Source organism: Protopterus annectens, chromosome 1.part1 (genome assembly GCF_019279795.1).
Source record: "Protopterus annectens isolate FY-2018-M chromosome 1.part1, PAN1.0, whole genome shotgun sequence".
In the NCBI taxonomy this organism is placed as follows: Eukaryota; Metazoa; Chordata; order Ceratodontiformes; family Protopteridae; genus Protopterus; species Protopterus annectens.
In genome coordinates, this window is record NC_056726.1 from 1,657,785,865 (window position 1) to 1,657,799,754 (window position 13,890).

The 13,890-nt window shown below is 38.0% G+C and overlaps 1 protein-coding gene across 1 annotated transcript in view; it reads left to right on the plus strand.

Moving 5' to 3' along the window:
- Positions 1–13,890, plus strand: part of GRIK3 (glutamate ionotropic receptor kainate type subunit 3) — a 2,817,598-nt gene that overhangs the window by 1,178,487 nt on the left and 1,625,221 nt on the right. Inside the window, exon 8 of the mRNA XM_044083835.1 lies at positions 4,721–4,828. Coding sequence (XP_043939770.1) covers positions 4,721–4,828 — 108 coding nt within the window. The remainder of the gene's footprint in view (positions 1–4,720; positions 4,829–13,890) is intronic.

Consider the following 13,890-nt stretch of genomic DNA (forward strand, 5'->3'; position numbering starts at 1 on the left):
TAAATATATACACATATATTTATATGTATACATCTTGCGGTGACCGTGGCAGGCACACAGCAACGCCATATGCTGTAGGACTCACATACTGTTCAGGTGTTGGCGTCACATGTTCCACTGGCTGTTGGGTTTACAGTGTTTGGGGGCTGCCTATGTTGGAGTCACACATAAGGCCCCCATACATTACACTTTACAGGTGGTCATGTTTGTGTGCCATCCATTTCACTGTGTGTGCAGGAGGGGAGGTGTCAGTCCATGGGGCCTATGCTGTCAGAGTATGTGCTATACGTTCCCTCTTTGCCAAGGCGTAGGCATATTGGGTACACCTCCGTCTGCCTACTGGGGCTGGCACAGTGTGTTCCTGGTCCGGAACCCTCTGTGCCTGGACTGGCCTTGGCAATTGTGGTGGGCTTTGTGGCCCTTCACCATTATGTCCCTTCAGCAGCTGCTTCCGCAGGATCATATTATGTAGCATGGCACATACTATGAATATGTGGGCACATGTGCCTGGAGAGTACTGCAAGGCTCCACCAGATGTATCCAAGCACCGGAACCGTGATTTCAGCATCCCGAACACACACTCTATGATTATTCTGGTTTGTGCGTGTGCCTCATTATGGCATTCTTGCATGTGTGTGTGTGCATTTCTGATGGGAGTCATCATCCACGGCTCCAGTGCATAGCCAGCATCCCCCACGAGATGGCCTTGTGGGATGTCCCCCCTGACAAATACCTGGTACAGCTGTGAGGCATGCCAGATATGGGAGTCGTGGTAACTTCCAGGGCTGCCAGCACACACATCCATGATAATGCCCTGGGCATTGCACACGACTTGGCAATTGATGGAGTGGAATCCTTTGCGGTTTATGTAGCATCTACCCTGCTCGCCAGGTGGTGACTTGATTTGTATGTGCGTACAGCCTATCGCACCCAGTACCTCCGGGTATTGTGCCACATGGTAGAAGTGGCGCATATTGCTAGCCAACTCCTCCTGAGATCTGGGGAAGTATATATGCTCATTGGCATGTGGTAACATGGCATCCAGGAACTGGTGTAGTACCCTGGATGCTGATGCCTGTGAGATGCCCATTATATCTCCAGTGTGCCTTTGAAAGGTACCTGTGGCCAGTATTCGCAAGCTTACACATACCTTTGTGTCCACTGGGATGGGTTCCCCTCTGTTGTTTCTTGTTCTCAGGCATGGCCGGCACAGCTCCACTATTTGCTGTAACATGTCCCTGTCCACCCTGTAATGCTCCACTATCTCCTGGTCATGTAGCCCCTGGTAGGTTACCCTTGGTCTGAACACTCTCCTCCTCCTCTGAGGCCTGCGGTGGTTGTCAGCACCCTCATCCACATCACCGTCTGTCTCTAACACATGCTGATGGATCACAGCTACGGCAGCACCCAACATGTACATTTTAAAAGTTCCCCGTGTGTTTACACCTATGGTGCGGCGTTTGGGAATACACGGCTGTGTGTTGTGTGCATTCACACTTTATAGTATTGTGCTGTGCACACCGATGATGTCATAGGGTGTGTTTGTACGGCCGTATCTAAGGGTTATCTTCCGTGTTTTACCGATGGAACTACAACAGTGTTGCCTTTGGTGTTGCATTACTCTTGCCTGCCATGGATTACCTTTCGACATTCCCTTACTATTTCTGCACGTTGCACCTACCATTTTCTGGCATGCATCCTGCAGAGCACTGTCATTTCTACTATCATGGACATGTCATGTCATGCGTTTTGTGTGCTACTACCATTGTGCTGCCTGTCTGCTTTGCTCTGCTGTGTCAGGTCTTCTATCTTTGCAGTCTTCTACCTCCCCTACTTTCTTTGCATTCATATGCCTCCCCTATCCCGTTTTGCAGGTTTCTGCATGCAGAGTTATCAGCTGCCGCCGATTGGCCTTCGTGGGTTGATTAGTGTTGATTGCTCATTAGTACTCCAATTACACTTCTTCCACATTTCCTTATATTCTTCACATCACCTTCCTGTTTCCAATATTGTTTGCGGGGCGTGCATCACATGACTAGGTTCCGGGAACGTTGACATCCTCGTACACATGCACTTTTGCGTGCATTGTGTGCTCTCAGCTAAACTATTACCCCACACCCCGGTCCTGCAGCTTTGATTTGCGATGTACAGCCCAAGTTTGCTGTGCTCCAATGTGCTTACTGCTACGGTGGCACACCCCTCTGCAGATGTCATGTATTCCCTCTGAGCCACTCCTCGGTGTATTACCGCTGCGCCGTTTGGTACAGCCTTACTCCGGCGGGGGATTTGCGATTCAGTATTATCTGCCTCATTTGCATGGCATTGACTACTAATTCATAGTTACCACGCCGAAGGCTGCCACGAGTCCTTGGCAACCCTTGCACCGTGGTTGTGGCGTTACATGCATACCATGTTGTATTATGCTGTGGACCTGATGTCTATTACGATGCTGTTTTATAACATTGTTATATTATTTCATCATGTTGCACCTTCTGCACACATGTCCTGCGGTTCTGATGTGAGATACTGTGGACATGCCATTTAAGTTGTTATTTACATGTTGTGCATGTTTTCTTTTGCCATTGTCTGTGTATTTCGCCATTGGCATGTGGTAACATTGTGATACCTGGGTCTGACACTCTTCCGTTACTCTGATGTTATGTTTGGGAAAATGTAAACCATTATTTTTGGTTTACATTGCCGTGGGCTTATGCTACGCCTGCACCACTTCGTGAATCGCTATATGCCTTTATTTGCATGGTGACACACCGCACATGGGGTGTTTAGCATACCTACGCCGGGGGCTGCGCAGATCTGGCGCACGCCGGTAGTGCACACGGAATTGGATCGTACCTGAATCGCTCGGCGGCCATATTTGGCATTGTAACGCCTACGCTATGCGTGCGCCTGGCGCAAGGTTCATGAATCCCGGGGACAGTGTAATTTCAAATGAACTAACAATGGCTGTTCAAAGGGCTTCATCAAATGTTCCTCCCAAGCAATGTTTTCTATTTGACCACAAATGGCTGTTGCTATGAAAGCTATAAACAGGTAAAAAATGTCATTGCACTCTGTTAAAGTGATCAGTTTTGCATCAAACACTGTATGGCCAAGATGTTTTAAATCTGTCAATTTACTAAATAAAGAGATGGGAATGATGTAGCAGCCAGTTGTAATACTCCGTCGTTTCCATTTTCAAACCATGTGCTTCTGAGCAAGAGACTTAATCAGACAGTTCGCCCAAATGTTCTCTGAAAATGTACAGTTTTCCTTATGGTTTGTTAGTTAATAAATAGTTAAAGGGCTTAAAAAATGCCAGTGTGAATTTTACAATCAAATAACTTCTCCACTTAACAGTTTCTTTTTGTACAAAAACAAATTGTTTACATTCTGAAACTGTGATACAGCAACAACAAATAATACAAATTCAGTATACAGATAATCACTAGCTCTTTTCTATAACAAACTGTAAAGTGACATAATATACTGCATTAATACGGTGACACAAAGAAGCAGGCTGTACTGCTTTCAGATATTAAATAGTTGCACATTTTCTACCCAATATTATATCATATTTTCAATGTTAATTTGATTAGATTAACAAAGCATTCTGGTGGACAGGAACAAATATAAAATGAAGGCTCCTGTCAAATGATCTGGCAATACCTCCTCCGTCATGAAAACAAATGTCATAGATTTCAATGAAAATTAAATCTGTTGTGTGGGATCTGATTGCAGTATGTAGTCACAACAGAAATATTGATGATATGTAATGTTTGCCAGAAGAGTTGCATTCCACACGCATCTCCCCCCATAAAAACTGGTTAAAAAATGCCTCAATTTTCTTATTACCATACCATCAAATGTAATATATCATGTCTATCTTTACAGTTTGAGTAGAGCTTAAGTTAAAAAGATTTAACTGTGTTAATTAAAAAAAAAACAAAAACAAAAAAAAAAGGAAATGTGGCATACGGCAGAAAAATATTTAATAGAGGAAGACAAACCTAGAAGTTGCCAGATAATTCTTGGGCAGCATTACTCCTGCTTGGACCTGAGCTTCCCTCAAAAATAGGTGACAACATTTATATTTATTACTATATCTTTAACCTTAGCATGACTATATTATTTACCCAGGGTAGAATACAGAACCAAACAGACTGTTCCGATACTCTGTCAGAGGGCATTAACTTTTTAAGTTACTTGCTCAGATTCATGCATTAGGTAAAAGGAGGCTAGAAGAATAGAACCCTAGACTATGGTAAGTAGATCATAACCTTAATAGTAGCTGCTTAAGTGTCTGATTATTACCCTGTTAGGTAGTTCCTGAATCCTTACTCATTTGCAAAAGGCTCTCATTTACCAACAATACCATAACAAAGCAGTTTCAAATACTGTTGAATTTTACAAGCACTCTATGAGGTACAGTGACCGTGCTGATTTCTTTATTGTTTGCAAACTAACCGAACTTCCATATAAAGACTTCTAAAACAGATGTTTAGAACAAAATATGTGCCTGTGAATCAGGGCACAGGATATAATGGGATTTATGGAAATCACCAACAGGAACTGTAGCGTGAACAGTGATGGAGGTGATTATTAATTAATCATGATCCTCAGTGAAAAAGAATCAGTGTAAGAAATAATTAAAATTAAGTGTTCTACTGAGCGATGATTTATGATACCAACTAATTGCCATCTCTCTGTGTTCTGTCTTCAGGCCCAATGGGATGGATTAACAGGCCGTATCGTATTTAACAAAACTAGTGGACTGCGGACAGATTTTGATTTGGATATCATCAGCCTCAAAGAAGATGGACTTCAAAAGGTGTGCAAATTAGCCATCTTTCAAAATTTGTAATCTAAAGTCACTGTTCTCATTGTTAAATAGAAAAATGTATGTATGTGCTGTCTGAAAATGTTTAAATGATATGTAATGACTTGCAATTTTCAAAAGATGGAAATGTTATTCCTGAATTTGGTAACTGCTATGGAAATAGCACAAAGCTTGATTTTCTGCATGTTCTATAAATTATATATTTTTAAATCATATGGTATCATTAGTGTGGCATTCACAGCAGACATAGATAATACTAATGGTAGAGCAACTGAACAAATAAAACTCATTTGCTTATTGCAAAAAGTCATATTTTTCAAAAGTGTTTAGTATTCTTAAAATACATTTCCACATTAATGGAGATGAAGACTGGATCATTAAAAAGTTTTAAGACATGTGTGATATACAGTCTACAAGTCAAGAAGGAAGCTCATGAAGGAAGTTAGATGTCTCTGTGGATTATTAGTTGGTTGAAGATTCATTCTCCATCAGGTCACCGGTTCAAATCTAGCACAGTTTAGTAATGACTGAACATGCATAGATCATTTCTGCAGAATGTGAAATGAGATATCATTGTCTTAGTTCAGTCCCAGAGGGTGGTTATGCATATGAATAAACTACCACTAGAACTGAAAGCAATTCATCTCCATCCTGGCAGCTTTGAAAAGGAAGCTAGCGACTGAAAGGGCATGAATTATGGCTTAATGAATTACATGTATATTAGTCAATCAACTTTATAGTACAAGCACATGGTGAAAGCAGTGTGTGTGTGTGGTCCATGCAAAGTGACTTAAGATGCCGGAGTTCCTAGCTCATAGTACGTTGATGGCTAATGAGCTTCATATTCTAAGTTTTTAGAATCATGCTTGTTGAAAGCTTGTGATTTGCATGCAGGAAGAACTGTTCAGAAGAATGAAAAGATTTATATAATTTAGAAAATATAATTAGACCACTAAGCAATATTTTTCTAGACTACTTGGTATAATTAGATGCTTTAATAAGATGAAATTTCTTTGTAAATTTGAATAAGTCAGAAAATCAGTGCCACCACTTGCATTATATCAGTACCAAGCAATTGTGAAATGCATTTTATATTAAAGCATACTGCACCAGCATGAAAATTCATACAACTTGACAAACAATACAATGCTTCCATGGACTTGCATTAAAGTCTGTTCACATACCTACAGGCAATGCATTCAACAGCAAATGGAATGAGATATGTTTTATTTTTACAAAGCAACGGAGAACACTAAAATTTCTATCTCTGTATTTACAAATGCTCACAAAGCATGCACATTATGCAAACAGTCCCCATATTAACTGGGCATAATATCTCTGGAATGCAAAGTTAGCAGATTAGTATTTTTCTCATTCTGATACAAGACAAACAAACCTGCAAATTCAGAATTGCTCCTCTGTCACAGCAGGTGTTATCATAAAGACCCCTTTCCCCAAACCCACAATATCATGGATAGCAGCACAATATCTATGATATGCACAGTGGTATGTGCTTTTCTTTTTTAATGCAATATTTCTGGGCTACAACTGCATTTTATTGAGGTATATACAGCATATGTGGACCTGGACAACGCCAAACAAAATTTCTTTAGGTGATCATTAGAGCACGCAAACCCGAGTAAGAGATTAAACATTAAATAATGCATTTTATCTATGTTAATTGTGTGTTTTCTTATGTATAATGACTTTTAACTAAGTTTCAGAATTGTAGCATTGCATATGGATTTGGATCTTAATGCTGATAGGTTCTTAGAATGTATTTATATGCATGTTCGTAATGGCTGGCCAGATTCTGAAGAAGTCTGTGTTAGATGAAAGTGCTTAATCTGCAGAGTTTTGTTAACAAAAATTAAATGGGATCTAAGCATTCTCCTTTATACCACAATTCAGTTTGGTTATTTGTTTATATTTGTGATATCTGTTTGTTTGTCATTTCTTTGACACTATTCCCCATTCAGGCATTAATAACTCGCAAATCTGAATATAAATTCTCATGTAGTACAACAGATAGCTAACTGGTTGTCAGTCAGAACCCATGAAGTTAGAGTTGCAGATGTCACTACTGAACACACAAACATTAACACTGGTATACCACAAGGCTCATGTTGGTACTTATTTCCATTTATTTCTCAGATATTCTTTCTTCCTGGAAGTATGCACAAGACTGTAAATTGTGTGTGATTATTCAATCTCTCAATTGCTTCAATGTGGATTAGACCATGTTAACGACTGGTGCAAGGAAAATACCTAACATTAAATGTGAAAAAGTGTAGCATAGTTCATTTTGGTAAATAAATCATTTTCACATATGATATAGTGACTAGGAAACCCTACAATATAACAGTTGTAAGGGCTTTAGGCACTTTTGTTGATAATTCCTTAACGTTTCACTACCACATGCATACGGTACATTGGAAAGTCTCCTATCTGGTTGATCTAATTTCTAAGGTTACCTCAACTAGATCAAAAGAAGTATTAATTCCTCTTTACTCATATCTTAAATATAATGCACCTTTCAGGATGTATTTATTTTATCATTATCACACAACTTGTGGGACTTCTGAGGTTCATAGCTAAAAAGATCAGTGGCCTCAAATATCATAGTTATCAGGACAGACTAGCAGCATTTTGTACTCAATCTCTTATAGATTCCTTTGTGAAGATCTGTGTATAGCCCTTTGTACCATGAAAGCCCTGACTCTCATTCAATTAGCCCGCTAAGCCACTCAGCTTTTTTTTTTTTTCATTGACCACCTATTCCTCCACAGAAAAAAAATGATGCTTCAAAATCCCAGTTAAATGGTCTAAACCTGCATCAACTAATAAATATATCATGTTGGCATGATAGATTCATATCCCAACATATTCCTCTCCTATGAAACAGACTTCCACTACATGTTGACCAGTCTAGCACCCTTGGCACCTTCAAGGTAAACCTATATAACTGGATGTGCAGTCTTCAATTCTCCCCCAGTTTATAAAGACATGTCCTCCTTGATGCTGATGGGAACATTTAAATAGGGTGTTTTTGGCTAAGTATATAATGGTCTGCAGACTGATTTCCTAGTACTCACCTATAAAACTAATAACGTATGAACCTTAGTTAAATCTGTTAAATATATAAACACCTACACTAGAGTCCTTAATCTATACCAGCAAATAAATAAAATTTTCTGAAAGGATAGTTTCCCAAATCAGTATAATCCCATCCTGTTGTAAATAAGCTACCACTACAGGTCAAAATTAAATAAATAACTACATAAATAAAACTACATAGCTATTATGAAGGCTAATCTTGTTTACTGGATAGACAGACAAACAGAAATTTGCCCCTGGGTTATTATTTAATGCCCTACGTAATTCTAAGTGTACCTACATAAAGGTGACTAGAGGTAAACATGCTACAGACACAGTGACTGCTTGCCTAATATTGTTGCTTTATTCCTATATTTTGTTGTGACCAATGGCAACTTTTACCTCTCCTATCCTGATAAGTTCTTTTTTAGCTCATAAAAATCATTTGTAGGCAGGATTGGCCTCAACCATACCTTATAACTCACTCATTATCACTGTCCAAAATATATATTCTCATAAAACCTTACAAAGATTATCCTTATGAGAAGCAACTGCCAAACAGGAGAGGTCCCAGCACTAAATCTTGAAGGACTCCACTGGTGACTGGTCTCTTTGTGGAGGTAGATTCCCCTGATTTGATCGCCTACATCCTATCCGTGAGCCAGTTGGCAAATGAGTGATTGATGTAGAGGTATATTCTTACATTATTTAGCTTTTCTCCTATGCCTGAGAGGGGAGTCTATATCAGGTATATCATGGCTGAGATAAACAGAGGGTAAAAAGGAGTATAGTTTGAGCTGATTTTATCAAACAGTAGGTTCACTATATCTTCAGCCATAGTGTAGGTAACATTGTTCTCAATTAGCTCAGTGCATTTCTATATTCAAATTCTGAGATTACAAAATAACAAAGATAGGCCCAGTGATTGTCTTTGACTTGGGTGACTATTTTAGCCCAAGCTTGGCTTTAGTGAATTTTATTTAGTTCCTGAGTTGTTTGTTTGTTTCAGTAATGAGGGATCCTTTATTCCTGGAATAACTGTTTTTACTTTTTTTTTAAATTTCTCTTCCTTTCATTGTAAAGTTTGTTGATAGCATGATTCCGCCATGGGGGTTTGTTTCTGGATTGTGCCCTGCACTTTTTCCTACAGGGTACAGCTGCATCTTTGCAGCTGTTTACTTGCTACTATAGTATGGTGGTGTATGCTTCCATGTATTCAGTGGAGTTAACTAGGTTTCATAAGAATTTAAAGCTTGCCAATGTATCACTTAGGAGTAAGTAGTTTGTCTTAGATACATTTCTAAAGATATCTATAGGGGAAGGGATCTCTGGTTTCAGTTTAGACATCTTTATGGCCAGATTTATCAAGTGATGAAGATACAGAGGGATAGTGTATCTCAGAGTACAGGATCTTGATTCCTTATTCCTTCATTTGTCTACTGTGTGATCCTTGTGATGATAGGCAGTTCTGCCAGCCATGTCAGGAAAAGTAGGGCAGTGGATATATGAATTGTGCACAGCTAGTTGGAATTTTGTAAATAATTATATGTCATTTGTATATCAAACTGATTTGTACAGATGCTTGTGCTGAAAATGTATTTGTGAGTTTTAAAATGTATCAACAGTGCACCCTGCTGGAATGAAAAGAAATGTGCATGGATTATTGTAACTGAATTAAATGTATATGTTTTAATAGAGGATACTGGGACAGCAGAGGATAACCAGCTAGTTTACTTTAAGAAAAATAAGGGCAATGTAAATGAGCTGTTACACCATTAAAATGGCACTCCACAGTGCTGAATCAGATCAGAGAAGGTGGATCTGGAAGAAGCCGTTGTTCATTAGCTCAGTAAAAAGAGGGAAAGCCCCAGGCACTGCCATAAACACTTAGATGTGTATTTTAGCCATCTATACTAAATTCCTGTCTCAGCTTCAAAGGGGGATATTATGAGAACCTAGAGTCAGGTGACCAGATGAGGTCATTCTGCAAGCCACCTTGAATATTATATTTTACAGGGAGTAATCTCTGTGTATTCTGTTTTGGGGAATATGGCTAGAAAGATTGCTCATGTATTTCATTGTGCCTTGCTCCATCATGTAAGTTATTTGGAAACAGTAATTCTCCTAGATTCAGTCAGAAATATATTGAAGCTTAGATTTGAGATTGTTTTTCTTTATTTGTATGAATCTGTCCATCAATGTTATTTTCAGTATTTCCCATGCATTGAACTCTGTGGTTTACTGTAAATATATATTTAGTATTTTCTTGTTCTTTTATTATTTGTTATTAAATATATTTAAAATTTCATTGTGGCTAGTCCTTTCCTTTGATAGTGCTTATATTTATTTGGTGACACTGTGTGGGCCATTCCAGAAGGCCTAACTTTCTTGGTGAACTACTACCATTTGTATTAGTATTAATATTATACAGTATAATTGGACACCCTTTGTTAAGGGCCTTAGAGTAGCTGATTGTGGAGTGTCTGGTGGTCGTGATAACTACTTTATACTCTGGTCAGAAGGTGGCACAGCAGATAAATCTGTGCCAGCCTTTCCCATGTGTGTGTGTGTGTGTGTGTGTGTGTGTGTGTGTGTGTGTGTGTGTGTGTGTGTGTGTGTGTGTGTGTGTGTGTGTTATGTGTGTTTGTGTGTGTATGCATGGAAAATCAAATCTCACAATGTGTGTGTCAGCTACTTGGGTCAGTGAGTCTTATAGAGGGGGTGGTGGAAGACTTGGCTTGGACACTCTGGCCAATGACCTACCCCTACAGCTGTACCAGTGGGGAGTCTTATTGGGAACCTGGAGGGAGACAGATATAGGGAAATCCAGACTTCGGGCTGAGTATGTTCCCTAAGTACTCTTAAGGGAAATTGTGCTTGATGCAGAGAGGTCTGCATCTGGAAATACTGAGTGTATCCATTTCTATTCCAAGTGTATGTCCCTCTCCAGTGTTAGTGGTGAGGATTCAGGCTTCTTGATTGCTGTCTCAGCATGGGCACATCACAATCCTCAGTAAATCATTTAACCAAGCATTGCTCTGCCCTCCTCCGCGAAAAAGTGCACTTATTCCCAGTGTGCCTTCCCAATTAACAAATGCATGAAATAAGAAAATACTCCATTGTTAATAACCTCTTACTAGTTTATAAAACAGGGTCTGGAAATAGTATATAATGTTCTCTTTTCCTTTTATTAATGTACATCAACCAGCTTCCAGTTATTTTCATTTTGTACATCAAATATCTACGGTTCATTACAATCCAAACATTTTCAGCTATCCTTAATCTTAACTGAAATAAAACATTTTATACATTCATAGTAGAGAAAATAATGAGAAACTAGCATAAAAGTATAGTGTAGTGAAAAGGATAGGATGATTATCAGTTAAAGCAAATGGACAATGAAAAAGCAGGGCAATTAGATGAATACTTCAGGTCAATATTTACAAATTATGATAACTGATAGTTACTAAAAAAAAAATTTAGATTCCAGGGTAAGAGTTTGCCTCCACAAAGGAAAAGTTCATTGAGGATAAAGTTTTTGATGAAAGATTGATACTTTTCCTATTCACAAGACATGGAAGACATCTGAATCCTTTTTATTTGGCCTGTGTCAGAAAGTAAACCACGGACTCATTGTCAAAGAAAATTATTTTCACATAAATGTAAATTGTCGCTTTTTTAGGTGCATTAAGAAGATGTTGAAGCTTGGGTGTTCATTTAAGTAGTTTATTGCATAAAAATACATCAGGATGAATGGCAGGAACATTAAACTTAAACTATCTAACTAAATGACTGACTACATACATTACTTGCATGCTCACACTATAGCTGCTCACTCAAAATGGCACTCTTGCTTAGTTCTTATATGTATGTACTGACTCACTGGAAAGCTTCTTAAAGGTATATTACAGATGTTGATCTACACATGTGATCTAAGGAAACATGGATTTGTTAAAAAAGCCCCCCCCAGAAAAATATAGTGCATTCCTTTATTAAGTAGTCATGATATCAGATCAAAAGCGATTGTAGATTTAGTCCACTTCAGTTTTAGCAAAGTATCTCAGAATGTATCACCGAATTGGTTTATATCACATAATCGAAACGCAATAACATCGAACACTATAACATCAAACTTATAACCGCAAAAACTGAAAACTCCGAAAGGTGGTAAAAAATTGCTGTTCCAGCACAAAACACAAAACACACAAACACTACTAACTATGTCTAATGGGGAGGGCTTCACCCCCCACACCCCCCACCCCACCTACTTCCCTACTTAAATATACCAACTCTGAGATCATACCACAGTGGAGGAAATAGCAAAGCCGCAAAAACAGCCCACCGATTTCTTTCCCCTGGGAAAGAATTCGATGTTCTGCGGCTTCGCTGTTCTCAGTCTTTAAGGTTTTGGGTTAGATATCATAACATTCAAGGTTTTGCAACTTTGGTGTTATGATATAGACCCTCACCAAATAGCTTATTGCTAAAAAATGGGATGACCTAGAATGTGTCATAGAAAGGTAATATTGGTAAATCATTGATAAGGCAATAAGACACAGCTATTCATTGTTAATGGATTTCACTCCACTTAAAGGATATAATTCTGTGACTAGCATGAAGGCCATGGCCCCTTTTCAATCTTTTTGTTAGCAATACTTAAAAAAGGACTGGAAGGACATTTCTACCTTGTTGCTGACGATTGAAAGTTGTGCATTAATGATGACGGATAAAATGATACAGAGAGGATATGAAGGCATTAGCAGTGGTGTAAAAGACATCAGTTTGAATTCAGTGCAAAGCATTTAAAACAGTGCAGCCAGGATGCAAAGACTGTAGAAAATAATACAACATTGGTTAAGAAGTAGCAGCAGATTTAAGGAGGAAAGAAGCATAATAGCAATTGTATCATGTTACCTGAGTTTAAACATGGAGCTTGAGAGAACATCAAGATTTTACTTTGAAAGAGGCAATGGCAGTAGAAAACAAAACTTTATTGTGAATCATTAGAGAGAGAGAGCAATTAGACCCCATATGAAGTATTCTATTTAGTTTACAGGATCCTGTTATTTTACAGACATTATCTGGATATGGTCCATCGACAAAGATGTAACATATTATGACTTAAAAAGGTACATAGTTCAAAATTATAGAAGCTTAACAGGCATCATTTTGTAGAAATATAATGCTGAAGTGACAATACAGAAGCTGTTAAGTACCTTTAAAGGGAATGATAGTCATCTTTCTGCCAGATATCTATAAACTGATTTCCTTCACAAGCTTGAAGTTTAAAAACTTCAAACTACAAATGGTTCAGACCGTAAGATCGAAGTTTTGATACTTCATACATTTTGAATGGAGATCACCATACAGAGTGGAAGGGGAAATTTACAGTTTTCCTCACTGTAATGCGATCTCAGAGTTGGTATATTTATTTGACAGGGAGTTTGGAGAGTGTGTGTGTGTGTGTGTGTGTGGGGGGGGCAAAATGTAAGAAAAAAATGTTTGTCGTTTATTTTTTTTATTACAATTTTAAAGTTTGAAAACTTCAATCTTATGACCACAACCATTTGCAGTTCGAAGTTTTAAAACTTTGAGCTTGTAAAGTAGATCCCTATAAATATATATATATATATATATATATCTATATATATATCTATATTTATATATATATATATCTATATTTATATATATATATATATATATATATATATATATATATATATATATGTATATATATATATATATATATATATATATATATATACACACACACACACACACACACACACACACACACACACACACACACAAATATAAAAGAACTCAGTCTGAAGTTATAACTTAGGTAGTAGATCAGTATGATACATTGAATTTTGGCTCAGCTTGTCTAAGAAAGAAATGCCTTGACAAATAGTAAATGAAAGCAGTAATGCATCGCGGATGTATTTTGTAATTTC